This window comes from Oreochromis niloticus, linkage group LG10, assembly GCF_001858045.2.
Source record: "Oreochromis niloticus isolate F11D_XX linkage group LG10, O_niloticus_UMD_NMBU, whole genome shotgun sequence".
Classification (NCBI taxonomy): domain Eukaryota; kingdom Metazoa; phylum Chordata; class Actinopteri; order Cichliformes; family Cichlidae; genus Oreochromis; species Oreochromis niloticus.
Genome location: NC_031975.2, coordinates 8,500,976 through 8,527,590, shown reverse-complemented (window position 1 = coordinate 8,527,590; position 26,615 = coordinate 8,500,976). Strand labels below are relative to the sequence as shown.

Here is a 26,615-nt window from a genome sequence, read left to right as displayed (position 1 = left end):
ATATTTAGAGAAAATTCTGCAAGGCAGATGTAGGTGTGTTCACCCTGAAAGAATGTGTGCACTGCCTGCTGCTCGTGTAACTACAGAACAGGGTTGCAACTGACTCTGGATGAATCACAGCAGATAAACATGGTTGGATTAATGATGATTATGAGCTCAGGAAAGAAGTTTTTTTTTTTTTCTTTAAAGATGTGGTCATGTTTGATTGCAGAAACACTGATTACCAAAAGCTTCTCTTATCTATTCACCGTAATGAAAGCAGGTTCCATTTTCCAGCACACTTTCAATGTCATGCATCTGGTCATGACCCAATGAAAAATACATTGTTCTTCTTTTCTGCAAAAACAAGGCTGGTTTGATTAATGGCCTCAGTTTCAACCCCCCCAGAGGATTAACTGTCTCACGTTATTGTGTTAGATAATGTGTGCATAAATATATAAAGTTGAAACAATTGGCCAACTAGAGAATTTATAGAATTGCAGAGAGCCTGCAACCACTTTGATAAAAAGTTCAGTTTCTGAATCCCATTAAAGTAAGCAAACTGGATTTGCAAATATGTTTCAATAATTTCTCACAGTGTATATCACACGCTGCAGCCCTTCATTACAGTTAATGGGACTGTAACCGAAAAAAATTGTCAGATACATCCCCCCAAAACAGTAAACTGATCTTAAAGCACTCTTAGTAAAAGTCCTGCTTACTTAAGTAAAATTCCAAAAAGCTGACAGATAAAAGTAATTTAAATATTAAAAAGGCATCTACAGAAAGTCCCCTGTCACTTTATAATACTGAGTAAGGCGTTATATCATCGTAATGCTTACGCAACAATGTGTAAATGCCCTCTTACAGTAGCGTCTGGCTGAAGCGGAGCTAGTTTTAACTACTTTAGATACAGTTTGGAAATTTACTCTGCTGGAACAACAGAAGGCCCTAACTAAAAAAGCAGTACAAGCCAAAACCACACTGAATCGTTAACAGGACATAAAAGTAACAATTAACGAGCAACTAAAGCTGGGACTATAGCTGTGCACGGTGGGCCACATTCAGACCCCTTAAGAGGGCAGAAACCAGTGAAACTACTCTTTATGTCAGTGTAAAAAACTTTAAGTAAACATTTAATGCCTGATATGTTTAAAAAAATTTACTTCACTAACACTTCTCAGTTTTTCAACATGATAACGAAAACTCTGTCAGCACGACTCTTTAGGCTTAGTTAAGAAATAAATGTGGAAAATTACATAAACGATTCGATTGAATGTTATTATTTTTGTTTTTTTTCTTACTGTAAATCCATTTGTAAAAAGCATACATTTCCATAATAGACAGTTAAAAAATAGAAACTTTTTGTTTATGTATTACTTATTTACTTTGTTGTTGTATGAATGGCCATAGTGGAGCTCTTTATCAGTAGGAGAAGCTGTAAAATTTGTGAAAATACAAGTCCATATTGGGCCAAATTGCAGTCTTTGGTTGGTCTTTGGTCTGGCCCCTGTGCCTTATTTTTTTACACTCTGAGCTAGAATTATTATTATTTTTGAATACAGTTAAACAGAACTAAGAAACAGCAGAAAATGGCAACCCCAAAATTGTACTTTTGTACCTGTGTGCTTTCCACCACTCCATTAAGCATGCAGTACTTTGACTTAGAAGATCATAAAATGGTCACTGTTTTGTCCCCTGCATTAGACAAAATATGCCTTTACCGTTTGAGTGCAAGTATGCCCTGTTATGCCAAAATCAGTACACATGACCTTTGAGCCAGTAGCTCTCCAAGTTATCATCTTCTCTGTTTACCCCTGTGGAGCAGCAGGAGATACTCAGTGTGCACACTAAGCATGCTCATGATACAAACACAGGCTTTTTGCTCATGTAAACAACTCTGTGTGCTTTGCTAATCCAGAGGTAGACTGCTGTCAGACTGTGTCACTATCTATCAGAATGCTCCTCCAGGGCTTATAAAAGCAGGAGAAGTTGGGTTGCCTAATAATGTGCGCTTGCTATACTGTGGCATGTTCACAAACTAGTTTAGGGGGTAAAGCATCATTTGTAACTTAAAAAAAATGAAATCAGTTTAGTTTAGTCACTCAGTTTTCTGCAGATACAGATTCTGTCTGTTTATTCATGTTATTGTTCTTCATTATATTGCAATATATAGTCAGATGGCAAAAATGGCTGTTTATACACACCAGATAAATTAATAATAAATACATATATTTTTTATTCTTCTTCATTCCCATTGATTAACAAGTGCATATGATACAATCATTATAGTAAGATATTTATTTAATTTAAACCTTTAATCTAAATTGTTCTATTTAAAATGAAACAAAAATCTCTCAGTAGTGATGCTGGACAATGGGCAGAAAATAATATTTTCAGGTGTTTCCAGTTGACTCTTTAACAAAGTGTCAAATGTTCTTTACATTTACAACACAGCTAGCACATTTAAACAGGTACACATGGCTATTACTTTTTTAAAAATGGCTAAAGAGAAGCTCACTCTTAGCTGAATGAATGAACAAGTGTTTACTTTTGTCTTTTACATAACCTGTACTTCCCAGAATCATTCAGACATATTACCCAACAACAACAGACCAAACATGACAGCATGTTTCCCACTGTGATCTAACATCAGCATATCAGAGTTGTATAATAACGTAAACATAAACAGAGACCTCCTAATAATGTTCCAGGAGATATTTTACTATGGTTTTCTAACCAAAGATGTAAATGCTGCATGTGCATATTTGATACAATCCATATATATAAAAGTCTATAACCCGCATAAAGTAATATGAAGAATTTGTCTAACATGTTACTGTTGTCCTCTTTACATGATTTAGAAACATATATTTAGAAAATGAAAAAAAAAAAAACATTAATAAAAAGAAATCTAAATGAATCTTCAATATCAAAGCCTATCTAAATCAGGAATGTGGACTTAAATAAATAAAATATAAATAATATCAAAATAAAATGAAGGGAATTTTCTTGTATCTTCCACTTTTAATATGTAATGACAATATTCCATATCTTTAATGTAATCTTTCTTGAATAAACAATAAGTTCTTACTTTTACCCTTTGCTCAGATTTCTTCTCCTCATGATTGTGTGAATTTCATTCAGCTTGGTGTTTAAAAAGACTTCAGATTCCAATTTGCTTTAAATCCCAGTGATATATTACACTATCCCCTCTTTTTGGACGGTAAACACAACAACCCATGTTGGCCTTAAAATCTAATTGTTTGGCCCAACTCCTTCTCCTCATTATCCTTATGAAGTCTGCTTTTTTTTCAATCCCTGGCACAACCATCCTCTTTTTTTCCAGCTTATTTATTTGTCTCTCCAATCCATTAATACAACAAGTAACTACAATATGGCAATAGAAAACATATTTATTCCTTTTATTCCTTTTTACATAAGCCATTGGTGCCCTATAAAGAATTAGCTGCCCAGTGTAATTCTTCATAAAGCCCTATTTCATCAATCTTAATATTCCGAGCCCACATAATCAGAGACTTCTTATTACCGGGAAGAATTCAGACACGAAAGGCAGGACTATATCTCATCACTGTGGACATTTGTTGTGCGGATTTGGCCTCAGTTGCTCCACTAATCCTTTTTTTGGTAAAAAGAACTGAAAAAGGTTCAGAAACTGCACTACCTCAGTTTTAAAATAGCCAACCAAAAAACAACTTATCAGTTCAAGGCTGCAGCTAATTTGACTAATTAATTATTAATCAATGGATTACTTTATTAATTCATTCTTTCAAAAATATGACAAGAAGAATTATTCTGGGCCAAAAGTTAGTGAGTGAGTGTCTATCTGCCTGACTTTTAGACATACACTATACATTAAAGATGCAAGAAGCAGTATTATGCACTATTGTATTCAATAAGATTTAAATGTGAGTGCAAATATTTGTCACCTGTCACCCTATGCTAGTTGGGATAAGCTCCAGCCCTCTTGCGACCTTGAATTGAATAATCAAAAGAGAATAGTTTAATAGATGGTAATCAAGAAATTGACTAAGGATATAAATGTTCTAAGAATTATGGTCTTTCTGACTTTGTTTTTGCAACTGCAAAAACGCTGGCCTTTGGAAAGAACTGGAAGTTATAAGCTAATATGCTACTACGTTTAAGTCACTTCCATATTAGCTTCACTGAGACTTTATCTGTCTTTTTTTACAGAGTCTTTTATTCTAGAGCAGAAATATTTTTGAAGATCAAACTCATTTTTACCTAATGATCCTTACATATCTGCAGGGCACATTATGTCAGCGTCTCACATCCTCACAAATGGTGACGTGTGCCAGAAATGATGGGGCATTTGGTTCAAACCGCGCTTTGAAGATACAAGAGTACGATTGAGCTGGTTTCAATGACACACCATTGCAAAAGCTCTGAGATGCCTATATTATGATAGAAAGGTGTTGCAAAATAGGAGACTTCCTTGAAAAAACTTTTACCCTTACACCAGCAGTGATCCAGGAGGCCTGCCCCCCCCCCGAGTTGTGACACACATCATTTAGGAGACTACTTCAGCAATCTGGTGCCCTGATTGCCAGTATAAATGGTGATGGGACTGTGGTGACATCAGTGTTTTCACACGACATGACCAATGCACTGACCACAATGAACCCTCAGTGCAGCTGTGGTAAAATACAGCTGTCATGTTCTTTCCTGGGAGCCTGCTCTCATTATGCTGGATCAGAATCTAATGTGCGCTGGTGCTGCGGTGAGGACTGTGGAGTCAGAGCCAGCTCTGCTAAGTGAAACATTAGTTTTAGTGCGCCTGACACCAAGCATGGGAGTTTTGATTGCAGCTATATTGCACAAGCTGTCTATTGAATTTCTGCCTAAATGTGCTTTTTTTTTCTCTCCTGCACATACAGCCGTCACTCTTCATGAAATGTCAGTGTCATCTCATTCACTCTGTTCCCCTGCTGTCCCTCTGCTCGCTTCTGTCCTCCCCTATCCTCCCATTTCCCTTTCTTTCTCTCTGTCTCTCATCTCTCTCTTTTGAATCTGTGGGGACAAGTAATGAACGGCTTCCCTGCTCTGATTGGATGATGCATGATGTTATTAGGTGGGATGAAAGCAAATATAACTCAGAGGGTATGGAATAGAAAAGGAGAGGAAAGTGAGAGAGTGGAGACAGAGAAATGTTTTGACAGGAGGCTTTGAAAACAAAAGGACGTGTAGCGCCGCAGATGCATGCGTGTAACAATGGGAGTAGGTCACAGTTTCACTGATGTTTCAGCCCTGGCACACTTCCTCTGGGAAATAGTCCTACAGATCTCATCCCTGCATCCTCTGCCTCGCTCAGCCTCCTCGCACTATAGTGTGAAGAAGACGGGCAGATTGCGCAGTGCCCCAGGTCATTCCCAGAGGAGTGTGTGCGAGGGCAGGAGTTTAGTGGAAGGGGAACTCCCAGATGGCCCTCCAGAGGCTCCATCATAAACTGCTCCTTTACCATCTTTCATCTGTCTTATCAAAGCTGGAATGAAGGGGGCTGATCAGGTCACTGGTCCTGACTGAATAAAGCACTCTGTTATGAGTGAAATCAGGGGAAATGCAGGGTTATCCTTGTTGTTGGAGTAGCACGACATTAAGGTGCTGAGCTCAGAAGAGAAATCACAACAAAGAGCTTGGTGCTGCAGAGATTCAGTTTCTTAAATGGACACAGAGTAGGCTGTGGGGACTCCGCTCATGAAACATTCAGCTCCTCTAGTCAGTCACATTCAGCACCCAGTCCCCTTGATTATATTGTTTATTTAGCAAGAATGAGACTGTGAAGTATCTCACTTTACTTTATTTACTCATGGCGTATGGCTAAAAAAGAACAGTAAAAGAAACTATGCACTGTATATAAAAAGGATGGATGTTGCCAGCATGACATCACACACTGGTTTGCCTACAGAGAAATCGATGTCTTGTACAAAAAATAAATAGCCGTATAATATTCTTACATGTTATTGCAAATTGCTTTAAGGTTGTACAAATATTCCTCTATTATAATATTAAAGATCTTCCACCACCAATAAAAGTTGATAAATGTGTGACACTGATGCCCAGTTGCCCTTCAGCACACATGATCATTTTAAATGAGTTAATACTAGAAAATCATTAAGGTTACGTCGCACATAAACCACATTCTAGCTTCATATAATGCACTTCTTAATTTTTCTCATTGGTGCCTTTGTTTAAAATGACATATTTGACTAACCATTCTTTTTTTCAGGGCCGTTAAATTAGTAAATGTCACATCTGTCTAATGCCACGCTGCTTTCTGGTCCTCCCTTGCAGAGCCACAGCTGAAAGGCATCGTTACCCGGCTGTACAGCCAACATGGATACTACCTGCAGATGCAGCCTGATGGCACTGTCGACAGCACAAGGGATGAAAGCAGCTCATTTTGTTAGTATCTGTGTACAGATAAAATGCTTATGTTGTAATTTTTTAAACAATTATTACAAATCTAGCCTCCAGCATTGCTTCTACCCACTTATATATATAACTGGAAAATGGAAGGGCTCGTAATTTTTTTGCCAAACTTAATGCTGTAAAGAACTAAACCGAACAACAGCAGGTGTCGCGCTGTGCTATAAGGACACATGGCTGAAGAGTGGAGGAAAAAGTTAGGATTTTGTCAGCTCACCTGTCAAAATTGGTTCAATTAGGACTGTTATTTTTGTCTCTTAATAGGAAGCACATCATGTCGCACTGCCTGTCAAACTTTGGCACTTTAGTGTGTTCGGCTCTCGTGCAGAAATGCTTGGATCACAGATTCTGATTGGATCTGCAGGTCACTATATGCACTTTATAAACCAGAGAGAGCAGTGACATATTGCAACTGTTGAGATGATGTGAATGTTCATCCTGACCTTTCACAAACTAAATCTGGCCGTCAGAGCGGAAACTATGCAGTGCTCTCTTATCATTTCTTTGTTTTTGACCTTCAAGAGTCAGACATGGGCCTTTTTTCAGACCGAAGTCTAAATGTGGCATTTTATTTACTCTCCATGTAAAATTACTTCTTGGCGAACTGTTAACTAGCTTACTAGTGTATTTTACCAACACTGCATTGCTGTCTTTATTCTAAGCTGCAGTTGGCATGGCAGAACATGTCCGTTATTGTTCAGTTTTAGTGGCAGCACAAAGCTCAGTGAAGGTGACAGAGTGTTATGTTTCCATAAACATAAAGGAAGAGGTCACTGCATTTGGGCTTAAGAGAGAAACCGCAGGCAGCACTGACACTGGAGCCATTCACCCTGCAAATATGAACACAGAATAGCAGAATGTGTTGTGATATAGTATTGCACTTTGATTTTCTGACTTTTTCCTTTTTCCCCTCTGTCTTTGTCATGCTCTCTATCTCTGACTTTATTTCCCAATTTAGCACAGTTCAACTTAATTCCAGTGGGGCTGCGGATTGTGGCAATTCAGGGGGCAAAGACAGGGTTGTACCTCGCCATGAATAGTGAAGGATACCTCTATACATCAGTAAGTATACCCATTAGGCTTATACAAACAAAATACTCTCATTTCATGACATATCTGAGATATGTTGCTGTGACACTAAATCCAAGATGATTGTTCTGCTTTTGGATTAGAATGCATCCATTCAGGTTTGGATAACAGCTGCGGGGTCCTGATATCTTTCATACAGAAAAGCTAATGCCTACTCACATCACTGACAAGGAAATCAAAAAGGAGAAAACCAATCAGAGCGTTATCATCAACTGTCATTTTGGATTTAGAGGTTCAGTTGTCTGTCACTTAGACTTCAGTTTACTGTCTCTTCTATTTCAGGATAATTTGCATAACATGGGTCTGATGATGTATACATACATGCATCACAAACCTCGCAATGCATGTATATACAGAACTGTAAAAACGAGGGTAAATTCAAGATATAAGCTCACTTACCACAAAAGCTTGCGTATTTTTTGATTCTTGCCTCGCTTATTTATTGCATTGAAAACACAAATTCAACTTTAAGTCATTTTTTTAATCTACGAACTTAGAAAGGTGTAAAACAGAAATAAAGTAACATAAGAGTGAAAAGAACCATATATTAGTATGGGTATTAATATAAGTTGATGTATTACAGTTTGTAAAGCTATTTGAGAACACGCTACTACATAGGATGTCAATAAATAATGACAGTTTCACAGTGCAAATGACCTGACTAATGTTGCTCAGTTATTTAGCAGTATTAGAAAGAAGAGGAATGTTAGTCATGTCAAGTTGTTAGGGTGGTATTTTAAGGCAGCAGCACAAATAATGATAAAGCAAAATGATAAAGGGTGTAAGTAGGTTCCCTTATTAGATGGGATGGCAAAACAAACTATAGTCCTCAGTTTAATGTTGGCAGATTTTATAATTTTGGCCTTCGAGTGATCTAATCAACAGAATTCTACTATAAGAAAATGACAAAGCTCACCGTATTCTTTTCTGATACTGAGAAGTGGTGACTGGATAAACTTGTGGACAGCTTTAGAGCTGGCCTTCCACACAAGTTTAATTTTCTCCCTTTGGGTTGCATGGGGTTGGTCAACTAGATTGTGATCTTGTATGCTAAAGTAATCTTCAACGTCTTAATCACAGCTATGTAGATAAAATATTCTTTAGCTATAAGTTCAAGCACTTCAGAAAGGACCTCACAAGTATGAATGGATCATTTTCCATACTGCCATTGGTGTACAGAGTACAATCATAAGGTGGTCGATGTCTGTTGTGACTGCAGTGAGCCCAGAACCAGAAAGTGGACACAGGAGATGAGTCCTGTCAAGCGTGGATAGTTTAGGAGGCAACTGACAAGTACTGGAATGCTAAACAAAGTGTGGTTCTAACAGTAGCAGAAGCAAAAACTGAAGCCATAGAGCATGACTTTCAGTCAGCCTTGAAGTAATTCTAGCAAACTGTCAGGTGACACAAGGAGAAAAGCAGCTTCCAACACACACTTTATTCAGTGGGGATGGAGAGCTGCTAACTTCAACAGAGGATATAGTCAGACAGTGGAGTACTTTGAGAATCTCTTCAGTCTCACTGACACACCTTTTGTAGTGGAAAGAGAGACAGTGAAGAGAGAGGTCAGGAAGTAGTTAAACAACTTTTTGGTGGCAGGGCACTGGGGGTGGATGAGCTTCACCCTGAGTTTCTTCTGCATTGCAGCTATAAGGGGATCACACTTCTCAGCTTGACCAGGAAGGTCTATGCCAGCGTACCGGAGAGGAGAGTTCATCCATTAGACGAATCTTGGATTCTGGATAAATAATGTAGTTTTCATCCTGGTCGTGATATTTGAGGGTGTATGGGAGATTGCTCAACCAGTCTACATGTGTTATGTGGACTGGGGTATCCTGCCGGGGATGCTTGGGGTGGTAATGGATATCAGGACTCTTTTTATCTGGTCCAGTTACCTGGTCCCTGTAAAACCATAGTAAGAGCTTGACTTGCATTGCCAGCAGTAAGTTAGCTTGATTCTAAGTGGCGTCAAATTCCACGAGGCCTTCTGTTTGTCACCGATTCAAAAAGGGAAGGGGAAAATTCTATAAAAAGTCTGTTTTTGGTTTTTTTATTTCTAGGTGCAGCCAAGGGGTGGAAGGTGTCGGGCTCAGTGGTTTCAGGTTCTCATCTCTGCTTTTTGCAGAAGATGTGGTTTTGCTGGCTTCACCGAGTAATGACCTTGTATTTGCACTGAGGTGATGTGCACCTAAGTGTGAAGTGACTGGGATGAGAAATAGTGTCTCAAAGTAGGGTTTTGCTGTCAACTATCATTCATTGAGGACAATGATTGTGATAGTAAGCACAAGAACGATCCTTTTTGAGCATGCCCAGGTATACAGCATTATTCTGGTCACTTTTGTTGCCATTAAAATGTTGAGTCAGTCTATGGCTATACTGAACAAAGCTAAATAATTGCAATTATAGACATTGATACTAGACACCTTACAGATCATTTGTACCAAAACAATTTAACCTATCTTTATGTTGCAGTATCTTAAAAAAAACCTTAATTTGGTGACTTTGATGTAACCATCTTCTTGTCCTAGTACAGCTAGTAAATAAACAGCTCTGGTCAAGTGAGTTATGCTAAACATGATACGCTACACATATTTTACTGAGATAGTTTATAATTCAGAAACATCTTTAGAACCTTTTAACTGTTGAAGTTTTACTTTTTTATTGCAACCAATGGAATGTAATGAGTTGCGGACTTGAAACGGATAAAAGGCTGAGGTATGTCAAATTACACAAGAACTGGACTGAAAGTCAGAGGTAATGGGTCTTAAGGAGTGATGAATCCAAATTAGAAATTTTTGGTTCAAATTGTTGTCAGTATATACAGTGGAGGTCAAGAGAGTGGTACAACAGTGAGTATGTACAGCCATCTGTAAAACATGGTGGAGGCTTTGCCGTGTTTTGGGGATGAATTTCAGCCAGTGGTGCTGGGGATCTTGCAGGACAAAAGTGGCCCCACTGATATGCCTTCTGTAATGGAAGGAAAGTCTGGGAACAATAGGGAGTGTCACTGATGTTGACAGATCTCTGTAATGCTGTGTGGAAGTCTCTACCAGACCTCAAGAGGCACCACACTGGTTGGTGGAACCCTTCAAGGACCACCACATCTCAAAAACTAGTGGTTCCTTTATTCAAGAAAGGGAACCAGAGAGTGTGCCCCAACTATTGGGGGATCATACTCCTGAGGCTGCCCGGGAAGCTTCATGCCAGGATACTGGAGAGGATATTTAAGCGTATATCAGAGTTAGCCCCACGAGTCTATGTGCCTTGTGGACTTACAGAAGGCATTCAATGATGTCAATTGGATGGTGAGATAGCATCAGGAGCGCATTCATTTGCAAGGGCTTGGAGTACACCTACCATTCGAGGGGTGTCCAACTCCAGTCCCTACTCCAAAACAGCTGAATCAAATTGGATTACCTTTTTAGCATGCCATCAAGTTTGGCAAAGGCCTGGTAACAAACCATTCATTTGATTCAGGTGAGTCGGAACAAGGATGCATCTAAAAGCTGCAGGACAGTAGCTCTTGAGGACTGGAGTTGGACAGCCCTGCGCCATTCCTTCACATTGAAAAGAGCCAGTTGAGGTGGTTTGGAGATCTGATTTGGATTTCCAAACCACCTCCTTCTAGGTAAGGTGTTATGGGCATGTCCTACTGAGAGGAGGGCACACTGAGAGTTTAAATCTCTCGATTGGTTTAGAAATGCCTCAATATCCCCTGGTAGAGCTGGAAGAGGTCAAGTCATGTTTATTTCTATAACATATTTAAAAACAATTGCTGTACATGTAAAACAATAGCCAGAGAGGGAGGTTTGGGTTACTCTGCTTAGACTGCTGCACCCCGCAACCCAAAGCCAGATATGCCACAGCAGAAGGATGAAAGAATGAAAGAATGGATGGATGCTCGATTTACAAATTTCAATACATTGCTGCACCCTTTTCCAATTTTCCAAGTTATAATAAGGGATAGCTCAACACTTGTACAGTTCTGTAGTTTTTGCTCCATAGTAGTGAAATAAGTCATCAGATCCTTAACTAAAGTAAAAGTAGCAATACCACACTGTGGCAATACTCCGCAACAAAATAAATATCCTGTCAACTTAAAATATGTGAGGCAAAGCTTAGTAGCAAAATACAACAATTTATTTTGCAGAAATGTGTCCCAGGTCTCTGTTTTATGTATATATTACATTTTACCACTCTAGATATTTAAGCTCATTTGAAGTAATTTATATCCTTAAAAGTCGACCTTTCACTGTTTGAGAACATACAATGTTCAGGCTTTGAGACCAAGCATATACAGCACCAACTCATCTGACAGTTTTAACTAAATAGTTTATACTTTAAGAAGTGAAGGAATGGGCAAAAAGGGCAGATGGATAGTTCCAATGTCATCTGTCTCAGAACACTAGACTCTTTCAGTCAGCACCTTGGACAGCTTTGGTGTCACTTCAAGAGGATAAAGTCTGATCAGCACTCTGGACAGTGCTTGTAATACTGCTTACATGCGATTAGTGTCAAATCGCTTAACCATGGCTACATGCTTAAAAATTTATGACTACTACAGGAAGTGTTGACTCTTTACACCTTACTGTGACAACTTTGTTTTCTATGAAATCCTGCATGAGATAAAAATACCAAGGTGATAAAGTTACATTTGTTGCTATAAATAACAAAGACCAGGTTATCTTAAAGTTACAAGAAAGTTAGACTGTGCACAGCTGATCATTTTTCACCTTGTGTCAATATCCTAGCTATGAAAAAGTACAAATACTGAATCACTCATGCACCCATTTGTAAAAACACATTTATTTATTCATATATGTTGTATAACTAGGATCTTTTCTCTCTACTGGTTATATGTGCTGCTTTCAAGAACGGAAAATTACATGCAAAATCAGTGAATGCAAGTGTGCATCGATGCATATAAATGCGAGAGGACCATCTGTGCATGAGTCAAATCTTGAATATTGGCATATGGACTGCACTATCTCTTATTATCTTCTCAGCCCCTGATTAGCATGCATTAGACTTTGGTGCCTTTCCTCTGTGCACAGAGGAGAGAAGGGATTTCCTCAGCAGCAGTCGATAGCTGTACTACATCCCAAACTGACCTCTTTCGGAGAGATTCCTCTCTTTTACACACAGTTATGGGCTCATATAAGTGCAGTACAACAGAACATGATTTTATTTTGGCCATAAAGCACGTTCTAATTTCTGATATATTAGTAGTCTCATTTTATTTAATCTTAGTTCTTTGAGGGAGTGTATTTGGCAAATGTCTACATAACTTTGTGCTGTGTTTAAATGTAAATCATCTTTTTCATTTAAAAGATGCCAAAAAAAGATTTTACTCAGACAGCGTTCTATGTGATAAGTATGCTTTTGGCTATCACAACAGAGCTGAGGTGGCTAACAGAGTGTTTTCTCACTGCTTGTTCTGCCACTTATGTTAGTTATTAGAATGTTTTGCTTCTGCATGCTCAAGGGAAAATTTTCTCATGCCCCTGCCTCATGCATATACAGTAGTGTGTGGCAGGCTCTGAAAAAACAGAGGAAGGAAGTCAACAGTAGCGTTGTCTCAGACATAAATCTCAACCTCACTACCTGTGGGTGACAACAGGAAAAGGCTGGTCCCGATACAAAAATAGAGCTTGGCTTGTTCCTGCCCCATTTTATAATCTATGTGTTCTGGAAAAACTCCTCATGGACACTGAGAAAGAGAGAGAGAGAAAGAGTGTGTGTGTATGTGCTAGGGTGAGAGAGAGAGAGATAGAGAGAGAGAGAATGAGAGGGAGGGAGAAAAGAGCTTGTGTTAGTGAAGGCTAACATGACCATCGACAAGCAAGTTCTGGCCAAAGATGTGCTGGTCAAAACCAGTCAATACTTAGACATATATATATATAAACTCTCATGTGGGACATTGTGCAATTAAATAATGTGGTGTACAAGCCTTTTAATTCATTAAAAGATATTAAAGTATTGATGGGTATGTTTAGAACAGACCGGCACCAAAAGAGACAAAACATAGACAGACACAGGAGAGGGAGAAGAAAAGTGGAGAAGGTATTGATGAAAACCTGTGTCCTTCTTATTCTTTTTCATGAAAGGATTACATTGAGATGCAGGACAGCACCACCGCTAGATAGCATCGCTTTTATCACAGGACAGGGGAAAATGTGGACATTAGAAAAAGCAGCAGGGAGAATAATTGGCCGGAGCCAAAGAAAAGAGGCGGAGTGCAGAAATGTAACAATAAAGAAGGACATTTTTCCAAGGCAGCCAATTAGGAGCACTTAGGAAAGGCAAAAATCCTATTCTTTGTGATGGATTCATGAGCCGGCCTGTATCGGGGCTCTCCTACCAAAAAAGTCTCAGGATACATTATCCGATTTGTTACTGCATGGAATAGCTATTAACCACAGTGCTGCGTCCCAGAATATTTAAAGCAGAGGGTTTTCTGATAAAGGCAGCGGGCAGTGCGGAGCAGTCACCGCTGTCGCTGACAGTGGAAGAAGGGAATGTCAGCGACAGCTCCACTCTCAGCAGCATTATATTGACAAGGGCCTTCCAGCTATCAATCAGCACTGCAGAGCCACGAGTCTCGGCACATTATCATCCACTCTATTCTTGTCATGTGAGCTTAATTTCTCCCCGGACTGCATTAGGGACAGATCATACATGTGTGGTGCTAGACAGTATTCTCATCCTCTCTGAATCCCTCTTAATAAGCTTCTGTAGTCTACTGACTTATGTAACTCGTCGTGTCATAGTGCATCCACATCTGGCTTGACAAACAACATCAGCAACATGCCCTGCTGGGGAGGGGGAGGCGGAGGGCTTCCTGAACGCAGAGAGCATGTATGTGTGTGTACTAGGGGAATGTTGCATGGATGAGCTTTACATTTCATGTTGTCATGTGAGTGGGCTGCTGCAGCAGTGATGCAGAACTATGGGAATGTGGTGGGATTACTGGAGCTGGGCACATTTCACAGCTTCCCATAGATTACACAAGGAGTTGATGGGCCGGTTAATAGATGCAGGAAGCCTGCATGACACTATGACCCCTGCTGTCTAAATGGGGAACTGCAAATGTTTTAACATGATAAATGCAAATGATGTTTTGGCTTACAGAAATAGAGCTATATTTTCAGGGGCATCAGTTCTGATTTCATGCTTGTACATGCATGATGAAATTAAAGTGAACAAGATATTACATATTATGCATGGAATTACTCTCTCATTAGTCACAACCTCACTCCTGTCCCCTATATCCTAATTATCTACAGGGTAAGATTAGGGAACTCTGCCCTGTGAGTGTGTGAGTGCGGCTTGATGCACTTCCAGAGTATGGTCGCATGGAGAGCAAAGCTTACTGAAGCAGGTAGAACAGATGTAATCAGACACAAGGGATGAGGAAGGAGGTTGCGTGTGTGGGCGGGGAAGGTCTGGATGATACTCTGCATCATAAAAAGGTTCTACCCATCTTAGGAATTCTCCTACATATTATCTTTCTCATCTGCTTTCATTCGAATTAATTTTTTGGCTTGTGACACATGAAGTGGGAAGCTAGCTAGCCAAGTCTCCGAATAAGTCACGGTTAAAGAAGGAGATTTTTATTTCGTTTTCAGTCCAAGCACCCACCACTTAGATGGAAATATTCCCTCATCGCTCTTTAAAATGTGCAACGCGCCACACGTCATTAGCAATAATTCATCTGAAGACGTTGGTGGCTTGAGTGATGTTGTCAGTGGGAGTGGAAACTATTGTTTTGCTAGGGTCTAAAGGTTACCTCAAGGTGAGCTTGACAGATGGCGATAATTACAGCAACATATTTGTATCCGTTAGGGAGAGCAATAGAAGCCACTGCGGTAGGTCATCATGAAAAATCCTTGTATTATAAGGACATTTTTTTACTGTCCTGTCTGCTCTTGCAGAATGGTTTTTCTTTAGATCTTCTGAGACTACTTCAATGAAGTACAGAAAACGTGAGTTCTATCATTAGACTAATTTCAGGGGCGTGATTATGAAGGGTAATTATAGGATGACTTGGGAGAAGGGTTATCACTGATGTCATTTCAGAGGTTGAACTAAGGGGCATTGTGCTGTAGTAATGGGTTCTGTTTCCAGAGGAATGTGAGTGTTAGATTGTGGGGTGCTGACGACTAAAGCCCTTGTCAGCTCAGCGTGCGCTCCTTTTGGTCCTGGGGGATAATAGGGATCTCCCTTTCTCTCAATTCTCCTTTATTACCCACCAACCCCTCTGTCCTCTCTGAGTGATCTTCTGCTTTCTTTCCTGTCTCCCCTACCTTTCCCCTTCTGTCTCCCGCACTTCCCACCCTCTTGCTCTCTGGTCTGATTAATAATGAATGAAGCAGATCATCTATCGATCCCATCCTCTGTGTTAGCACAGCAGAAGATATCAAACCTGTCAGTGGATCTTAAAATAGCTCTGCAATGTGGTGGTGGTGGTAGCAGGAGTGTTTGTTGAGTTAAGGGTAGAAGCTTATTTTCATATGGTAGGAAGGTGGCAGTGAAAGGGACATGAACGTTGGTGGAGTAGTGGGTCAGAAATAAATGGAGGGAGGGCACACTGTCCTGAAATACCTTGCTAAAGGATAAAACTCCCCTATAAAGCAGAAAGGTGATGATCTGTGATAAGTTTGAAACTGAAGGTCTCTTATATGTCTTTATTAAAACTTGTCTACGCCAAGTTTGATGCTACTGTTTGTCCCGAGTCTCAGAAATTCTCCACTCAGCCATTTCTGGCCTGCTGCTCTCACTTAATCAATCCAGCAGATTGGCTTTGCTCTCTGACAGGGGACAGACTCTGTCCAGACCCTGATGGAGACTAAGAGTGATGTATATCTGTCACAATTGGTTAATCTCACCAGCCAACATTATGCAGTGTTCAGTAGCCCTTACACTGAGTACAGAGAGAGGGAAAGTGCTGCAGGGACATGATCACTTACAAAGAATGGTTTAACTGCTGGACATGATCCAAGTTCTTCTAATTTGATTTTCCGTTGTCTATACACATTTGGCCAGTCACGGACAATTGGCATTACAAGAGAGTGGCCTATATTAATAATCTCATTTAGGGGATTGCAGGGTGATAGATCTTTCTGTTGTTTAATTTGAGTCAGGAAAAAACAACAACATCAAAAAAAACAAAAACATGTATCGTAAATATAAATGTAATGCTAGTTTGTGACCCTTAAAACATAGTTTGTTTCCAACCTGTTATTCTGAGATTTAGAGGTCCTATAGATGTGAACTTTATCACACCTCAGTGTTGAAATGTTTGGTTTTAAGTCAATTCATTAATTTGGGTCTTATCCAAAGCAACCTAATGGAGATACAACATAGGCCAGAGTAGATTAGCGAGACATTATAGTCTAGGAATGCATTGATTAATTAATTTTATGGAATAAATCAGCAACAACCTTGATAATCAAATAATCAGACTAACTTATATAAATAAAAATGCCAAAGAGACAGCATTTTTTTAGTTTTCTTGATTTAAAATAAGTAGTTGATGGATGAATCAATTACCGATTACTCTTGCTAATTAACTAGTATTGAAAGTTATCAACATTTGCTGTTCTGCTTTCCTCATATAATGACAGAAGCCACTGAGAAACCACCGCTTGGTTTAAAAGCTCAACTTTGGTATTTTGGCTGTGCCGTTTGTTTGTGTGTTTCTGCTGTGGGTTAATCAGCTAATGCTAGCGATGGCTAGCTAGCGTGTTGAATCCATTATCTACTGCCATATTAAATAAGAGGCAAATTTTAGCTTACAACAAACACAATTACAATGAAATATATTTACTATAAAAGTGTGATTCCCTAGAGGTTCAATGAGGATCAAGAAGAAATGGCACTAACTTTATGTCAAAAAGAAAACGCAATATTGTGGTCATAACAGGGTAACTTTAACTACAGAAACAAAAACTACTTCCACCAGGCTGTTAACATTTTAACTAAGGATGTCCCTGGCAACTAGTCTTCTAATTGTTTAAAAAGACCAAAAAAAAAAAAAATAGAATACAGTGGAACCCCGACTTACGAATACCCCATTTAACGAAAAATTCAAGTTACGAAGGCACTTAATGGCAATATTTCTGCCCGCGTTAAGGCAAAATGCCCGCGTAACGAAATCCGCTGGCTCTGATTGGCTGAGCCCAGAATGCCTACAATGCCCACGATGCCTTCCGAATCATGTGACAACCCCTTGGCTTTCGTACTTGCGCTTCACTGTTCCACTTGAACGACGTATTGTTGTTGCAGTTAGCAATTAGCCTATAGCCTATCATTCACTCAAAAGACATGATGGGTGCTTCGACTTACGAAAATTTTCGACTTACGAAAGACCGTCGGGAACAAATTAATTTCGTAAGTCGGGGTTCCACTGTAGTTGACGAGTCAGAAAGATGGAAAATTCTGAGAAAATATTTAACGTTGAGCACGCTTTAAATATACAAAGTTAAATATTGCCCAAATGAGTTTTCAGTCTGCATTTTAAGAGCTGAAACTGTTAAACATGTTCCGTCCCAGTCTAGCTGTACAGGAGCGCAACATAATGGTTAAAAAGGGTGTCCCCGTCCCCAAAGCAGACCCAAAAGCTAATATAATGTTACCGTTGCTAGAAGTGTCGCTAAAATGTGCAGAACTTTAAAACATGCATAACGTTGCAAACATACACAGTGTCAGATTAATTTGGCCTTAGCTAACTTTACAGCTGCAATAGCGTCCACATCCCAGTAGAGAATATAGTTACACTTGACTTCACTGATTTTTTTTTTTTTTTTTTAAATCAAATTCAACCATTTACTTTCCATCATGGTACAATGTCTAATTACAAAGAGAGCAAAACAGGGTTTAAAGAGAGGCGGTGGTGCAGCCGTTTTTCAGGGCTGAAATTTTGGGTAGCGGACTGTGGCTTCATAACATCTTTTAACTAGTAACTGCCACTGTGCATTGATAAAATAAGAATAATAATTTTAACCAACTGCAGTTGGGTAATTTCCACATAGGCGTCTACTTTTTGAAAATGGCGGTGTTTGGTTCTGCAATGGGCATCATTTTTCAAGCACATATGTTACTGTCTGGTCTCTGTCTATGTAACTTTTATTTAACCAGTCAAGACATTAATAACAAAGTCTTATGCAGGATGTCATAATTATAAGCTTAACACAAATTAAATGTGATATGCATGTCATAACCAATTATGGCATACATATTGCAGAAACAGTGATTCCAAACGCTGGTAAACTTCACCAGTATTACCCTCACCCCTATAATCATCCCAGCCTCAGCATATTGTGATGCCTCCGAAGCAGTTCCTGCACTTTGATGTCATTTATATGTACACACTGCAATGTATGTGTGCACATTGCAGGGTGTTGGTGACATTGTTTAGGTGTCTTTCATCTTCTTTTTCAGTCTATGCATTTTCCCTTTGGGTAGTTGTTATGTTTAGCAGAGATGTTAATGCTTTTTCTCACATCTATGTTATAGTCTGCACCTTTTCTTGCTGTTCTCAAAAGACCAGAACATCCACACTCTCAAAGAAACACAAGTTCAGATGTAATTCTATCCTTCCTTTCCCTCCGGAAACAGCCACCTCATTAATGTGTTTCACAGTATGCATCCCATATTTTTCTTTTTGTTTTTTTCTGTTTCCTTTTTAGTCTGGGCTGACATGCAGTGTAGTCCAAGTTCAAAGACTTGCGATAATTTTGAAATATTCTCATCACATTTGCAGATTACTTTTTCTTGTTGTGTTCGGTTTGACAGTATGAATGCAATTCCTCTCCTTTTCCATATCTCGTTTCAGGAGCACTTCACTCCTGAGTGCAGGTTCAAAGAGAGCGTGTTTGAGAACTACTACGTTACGTACTCCTCCATGCTCTATCGCCAGACCCAGTCTGGCCGCTCCTGGTATATCGGTATCAACCGTGACGGTCAGGTCATGAAGGGCAACCGGGTAAAGAAGACCAAGGGAGCTGCACACTTCCTGCCTAAAGTTATAGAGGGTATGTAAAAAAAACTATATTGAAATAGTTTATTTCTCAGTTATTAATCATTAAACTAAATTGCTAAATGACAACTCCTATCTTTGTTACACAGTTGCAATGTATAAGGAGCCATCGCTACACGAGCTAGTCAGTGAGCCAGTGAGCCCACCTCGGAAGACGGTGAAGACATCAGATTCGCCGTCCCTAAAGAATGGACAGAAAGAAGCTCCCAAGGCTGAGGCCTCATAGCACAGGAGAATGAGGGTGGGACAAAGGGTAGCAGTGACACTTGGAACAAAGTTGCCCACTATGCACTGAGGGTGGCTGGGGGAATGGTCCTCAGCGGCCACCTCATTCCAGAAGTGCACTCCAAGATGCTGAGAGATAAAGAGTCAGCAGTCCATCAGCAGCCAAGAAGACCTGAGAGAGGAGTCCCCCCTCACCTGAAACCACAGAAGGAAAGCCCAGGGTCTGAGCCAGAACTCCTACCACCGCCCCCCCCACACCCCACCCTTTCTCCCAGTGTCACCTCTTTCTGTACCTGTTGTGATTTGCTTACGTGCAGCCCCATTTATTTCTCTGTCAGGATCAAGCTTCTTTGTCTGCTGACAGTTTCATCTTTTCTCATATGCCTTCCCCACCATCAGCTCTATTGTACTGTATAGTCACCACACACACACACACACACACATCCAGCACTGACTCCGCAGGATAATCCTCACCCATGGGCTCCCTCTTGAGCCCTAAAGTTGGTGACAGTGTGGCTCAGCCAGCTTTCCACCCACCATCTGCCTACCAGCTAATCACTAAGGTCAACTAAAGCTCAAAGTGAGATGATATGGCTTAGAGACGAAAGAAATCTGCAGGAAGCTTGGGTCGGGTCAGGTCAGCAGCAACTAAAAACGAATCCTTTTCCTCTTTTGTTTGCTTTCTTTGCTATCTGTGATAATAACTGGATGATGCCAAAAACATTATATCTATTAAGCAGAGAGGTGGGGATGGTTGCTTCAGTCCTGTCGGGGATAAGAAAGCAGAATGTTTGAATTTCACAACAAATGCTATGAAGTTCAGGAGCAAGGAACTGCTCGCATAAGTGTAAGCAGTGGTTCCCAGTAAAATAAATTAATAACCTAAAGCAGCTACTCTTCTTGGGAAGATGAGCCATAAAATATCATTTACTTTCATGTATTTTTGGTTTTGTTTTTCCAGACTCTAATGGAAAGGGTCAAAAGGCTTGAGCAATATTTATACCAGCAAAAACAAAAACAGGTGAGGCGTAAGTAAATGAGACAGTGCATGACACCCTCTTTCTACTGCAGTAATCTCTAACAGGTGATCGCTAATTATGGCGCTCGCTCATTAAAAGCTACAAATGAAACAACTGGCTCATATTTTAAACCCAGGGTGGATCAGTCACCTGAAAAAGCGCGCTAGTGTACACTTTGCTCGGCATCTGCTGTCAGCGTAAAGCCAGGTTTGAAGCCCAACATCAAAGCCGAAGGAGCCGCTGAGCTGGAGCACTTGTTATTCTGAGGATGTCTGGCAGCTTATCCACTCACTAGCTTTATCAAATCACCTTGGAAGAATTGCCCTCAAAAATGTAGTTGTCTGAGTGAACGTCTTGCTGTGATTGTGTTTTAACCCCCTTATGTGGCTGTCTTTTAGAGTATAAATGTTAGGTAAGATTCTGTGTGAATGAGTGCATGCACAGAGGATAGAAAGAGGAACTGTGGGTAACCTCTACTGTGTCCTTCAGACACAGCACAATGTTGCGTCTTTGACATGTCTGTGTCGTGGAATAGGTGATACTTTGTACCATGCTCCCTGACTTTTGTGTGATGTGTATATATTTTAAATGAATGAGTGACTTCAAAGGAATCTCCATTAAATTTAACAGTTTTTTTAGTTTCAATTAACCGGTATTTTGATTGCATCAAGACCGAACTGCATGCAATTTTAGAATTGTATGCAACTGACCTGATAGAAGATGAGGTGTCTAAATGGGAGATGTCAGGGATATTTCAGTGATGGCTGCTGTTGGGCACTGTCTGCTCTGGTAAGTCACTGAGGGGAAAAACAAATGTCACCACAATGTTCAGTCAAAGCGAATGGTGCATGGATAGTACCAACAAACACAGACAGCGTTAAGTCCCTCGCTATGACAGGAAAGAGCAATGTTAGATGGAGAAGGCAAACGGGAAGAAAAAGAAAAGGTGCCCATTTGATGGCTGCTAAAAATTCCCCAATAATTCTAGTAATTTCTGTGCATTGGCAATAGCGTTTAATTTGAATGGTCACATAATATGCAGACATGCTACAGAAAGTGAAATAGAGGATTTACGAATGTGCCGTATTGAGAGTGAAAAGTAAGTCGGAAATTGTGTGCGGAATTGTAAAGAAGTCATCACACGGTGGCGGTTATTTAGGAAGAGTGACGGATTAGGAAGTGTATTCTTGAGGAATGTTGATAAGGAATGTGCGCAGTAAAGTAAGCAAGAATTTTGGCAGGATTGCGCGCGGCATGTGGGTATGATAATGAATGTGAGACAAAGAGGCACTGTGTGCTATTTAGGACAGAGGGTCTATGGAGGAAATTAGTTGGAGGGCTTTTCATTTTTTTATCAAGTCTTTCATTTTTCTGGGCTTTTCCAGAGGGAGCTTCACTCAGTTTAAATTTGGATATTTTGTCCTTGCATTGCAGACCTACAAATATCTATTTTGGAAACCCAATGTTCTGCCTCTCGGAGGAGTCTGGTACAGCCTTGTATGGGTTCTAACCATGCATTACTAACTACTGCATGATATAAATGTGTCTGCACAGCAGGCAGCACATGATTTTGAATTCTGAAGTTGATCACAAGTTCACTCTATAAAAGGGAAGTACTTGAAGCACAACGCAGTGACTGAGTGACAGGAAAGGAATGAGATGTAATAGCATTTTTTTTTTTCTTTTACCAGACTTGCAACTAATAGGAACTTTAAAAACACAAAAGAGTATAAAAAATGTATATTTCTGAAGCTCCAGTTCATTTTTTTAAAGAAGATTTTAAGAAATAACCCTCAGCACCCTTTGTCGCTTGATCCAAATTCCTCCGTAGATTCCTTAGGCCCAAAAGCCAATCAGTCCTCACTTCTGTAGTAATGACGAATGCCACAGTAAGTTGTCTGATGGTGATACTGCAAGTAGACAGTCTAGAACAGAGAATGTCAGGTCTGACGTGAAATGAAGAACAAAGTTGAATTCTTTACCAGAGGGGCTAAATGGAAAAGTATGGCTTTATGGCCATGAAGCAATGTTCTGCAATGTAGAGAAGTTAAGCAATGCAGCTGTTAAGTGAAACTAGCCATGCTCTTAAATAGAAAAGTTAGGAGAGGAAAAAGACATGGTGGTCCTAAAAGTAGAAAAGCTGTTAAGAGGATCTTTGTTATTGTAGTTTAAAGTCTGAATTGTTCTGCTTTGCAAGTGAGAATACATTTATGAATACAGGTCTCGCAAAGCTAACAGTAAGGTGGTGACATGGAAAATTAAAATAAAAAAAAAAAATGTTATAGTCTGCGTGCCTACACACGAGAGGTTTAAAGTCGTAATCCCTATCCCACACAGATCCCCTTAACCGCAGTACCTACAGCCCATTAAGTTTCTTCTCAACATCACATTGCCTGTGTAGGTGTGCATACTTTTAGTGTCTTTATAAGGTCTCTGTGTGTGAGTGTGTGTATCTATGACTAACAGTATGGTAAGACAAGACAGAGAGAGAGAAAGGGCATGAGAATGAAACAATGATCGATAGACTCAATAAAACGCAAACGAGAAAAACAGCAACCCTGCAATAGGTGCAAAAATCTCCCCAAGGTCTGCCAAAGACAGGGAAATCCATTTGATCATGATGAACTCAGAGGGCTGTTGTTTGATTTCGACCTGTAAACTCAACAAAGGAGCCACATGGACAGCCCCCGGTGGAGGAGGCTTTTACACTGGAAGATGAATAAATAGTTTTCTCTCATTTTGGAACAATGTGAGCATCAGTAGCTGTAGTCTGCTTTGAGACACACATCTGCGAAAGGTAAACCAGTTAAACCAAAGGTAAACTGAACCTTAGAAGCAGCAGTTTTACTGCACTGTACAATAACTAACCAACATCCAGGGAATTCTTTGCAGCAAACCCGGGTAACATTTCATTTGACATGGGCAAAAACAAAGCAGCCTTTTCATGCAAAGCATTTATCCATGCACTACACGAGTTCATTCTGAGCCATGCACCTTTTTGAGTTTTACATTTTACAAAGCCTGCATGCAGGATTTCCTTATTGCTTTCTAATGAACACTAATGATCCTCAAAAATCCACAAAACCGTGAACCAACTCAACCTGCATTCACAGTACAGAAATGTGCACCATGGAGTTTGTCAAATTAAAGGGAAAAATTATGTTTAACTAGCACCCTCTAATGGATGTAGTTGGTTGCTAAGAGGCAGAATTTTTAATCAGGGGCAGAAAGCCGCAGTGCTGAAGGCATAACTTCAAGAATTTTTTTTTTCTTCCACAGAATTTTAATAACACGGCAATTTATCATGACATTTGGCTGTTTGCATCATACCCTAATGTGATTATAATGTGCTCGTCGTGGGTTCCTAATGTGGTTTTGATGCCACCGCCTTGCTATGCTGTAAGTTTAAATAGTCAAAATGCAGCATCTCACTGAATTTGATTAATGCTATCCCAATGAATTATTTTATCTATTACAACTCACAAACAATCACTAATGGTACATGACAGTGTTCCATACACAAGAGATTTAACAATATAAATTGGATAACACAATATGCACACCATTATAAAATACAGTTTTCTAAAAATCCTTTCCCTCTTGCATAACCTAAGTGGGGTTCAAACTGATGGACCTCATTTTTGAAGGCAGTTGCGCCAACTAAATACCTCAAAAACCATCCTAAATAAATTATAAATCAGTCCTGGAATTACAGCAGTACAAAATGGATGTGTGCCACGCTCACTGTTCCAAGCGTTTTAAATATTCAAAACAGGACACTAACAGAAATTGAGACTTGGCTGCAACACTGTTTTTGAATAGTTCTTTTTGAATAAGGATTTGTTTAATGTGCAGAATGCACAAAGCCAAATATGCTGAACCTGTCGAGTATGCTGATATTTCTGCTGTTTCAGTGAGTGAATGGCATCTTTCAGGAATGCGAGAACATGTGAGGAATCTACACAGGGTAGTAGACTGCTTGTCTGGATGGTTTATATGTGCAGGATGCTGTCAGTTTACATATATGTTAATACTAACAAATATTGTATATCTGATCTACTAACACATATTTTCATTTTCTTAAAACTGTACTAACTGTGTTAGTGTTGTACTTTTTTTTTTTTTTACTGCCTTTCTGTTGTTATACCTTTTCATGTTTTTCATTGATGTTGTTTTTATGAAGAATTGTTCTTATTTGGTTGGACTTGCTCGGTTTTATTTGTTGTATTTGCTCAGCACTGTTGAACTTACACTGATGGGGAAACTTCCCCCAATCAGAATCTCACTGTGTGACCGAGTCAGAAAGATAAAATAAAAACAGCAGAACAGTTTCTAAAGCCAATACGTGTCCCGACATGTTCAGCAATGACCTTGGTGGCATCAGACTTACGGTCACACAAGTCTTCCAGACGGTTTCCCACTCTTGTTCTTACAGACTCTTAACTTCTCTCTCTCAAACTGATCTCGTTGTCTTCCAAAAAACAAACAAACACTTTAAAAAATTAAAAAGATCAAGAAGCCATAAATAACACTGGGCCTTGGCACCGATTATCCACAGAGGGCAGGCCTGACTCCTCAGGCGCCTCTCGAGTGTCACCAGGGATTTAAACACGGACTCCTTGCACTAAGAGCCCAAAGAAGCAGCAGAAGCAGGGACATTCTGGCTTTTCTGGATATGCCAAGAAGCAGCAAAGCAGGAGTAAAGACCAGCAATACGCAACCAGAACTACCAGCCTGCACTCAAGGAGGGGAAACAAATCTAACACGCTACCTGCACTCACAACTTGCAGGCTATAATGACAGTCTGCAATAAGAATTCCTAATTGTCCAGACTGACATGTTTATTTTTTCTTAATTTTGTGGTTTTTGCAAAGCATGCATACTTTAATGTTCTTTGGCTCCTTACGGATGACTCCCTCTCAGTATCGACAGACACGTGCCCTCAATTCACCCTCTCTCCATGATTGCCATCAGACCTGTGTACATTTCTACAATAACTCCTACATGAAATGAAAGGAGGTGTCTTATTCTGAAATAATATTCAATAAAATAACATATATTTGTATGATTATAAGCAATGTTCTCTGACCTTTGTGTGTGATTTCTTTTTGTCTCAGCTTCCTTCTAAATCTTTCTAAAAGGCATTAGCTAGTAACAAAATGGGTATCACCTTTAATGCGCTGTAGGACATTAACATTTTTCCTTTCCTTTATTTGTCTTTGCAGTCACATACTCCATTACTTTTATTATTCCATAGTGTGGTCTATGTAAAGTCAAAAAAATACATAAAGAAAAAAATGTTTTTGAGCCAAGTTACAATTATGTTAGAAATAAAGAAGTATGTCATTGTTTTTTTTTTAAATGTAGGTCAGAGTTGAGCTACGAGAGACAAATAACAGAGGGTGGCAGCTCAGGATGAGTCAGCTGACCTGCCCCTATTCTTCCCTTTGTTTCTCTAAAGAGCATGTGAGATTGTACTTTGTCCCTCATTTCCTAGTCAAATAAACTGCTCCTCCATGAGAAATTTTAAATAGTAATGTTGACAGCGCTGGGTCAGAATATGTTGACTACAGTAGTATAAGACAGCATGGGTATTTCAAGTGACAGCTAAAAGATGGACAGAGGTTCACCAGTCTGCAAAAAACAATATCATTTAGATAATTTCATAATTTACATAAATCAATTAGAATACAATCAGTAAAAGGAGAAAAAAATAGCAGTAGCACAAGAACATCACAACAGGCAGAGCAACTTATGCTAAGCACAATGATAACAGAACAACAGTTTTGGTTAGT

General features: G+C 39.6%; 1 protein-coding gene across 1 annotated transcript in view; it reads left to right on the top strand.

Annotated features, from left to right (window-relative positions):
• The window catches only part of fgf11b (fibroblast growth factor 11b), a 39,983-nt gene extending 14,095 nt beyond the window's left edge, over positions 1 to 25,888 (top strand). The window contains exons 2-5 of the mRNA XM_019363459.2: positions 6,313 to 6,423; positions 7,406 to 7,509; positions 19,373 to 19,571; positions 19,666 to 25,888. Coding sequence (XP_019219004.1) covers positions 6,313 to 6,423; positions 7,406 to 7,509; positions 19,373 to 19,571; positions 19,666 to 19,802 — 551 coding nt within the window. The 3' untranslated portion in view covers positions 19,803 to 25,888. The remainder of the gene's footprint in view (positions 1 to 6,312; positions 6,424 to 7,405; positions 7,510 to 19,372; positions 19,572 to 19,665) is intronic.
• Positions 25,889 to 26,615: the final 727 nt, after the last annotated feature.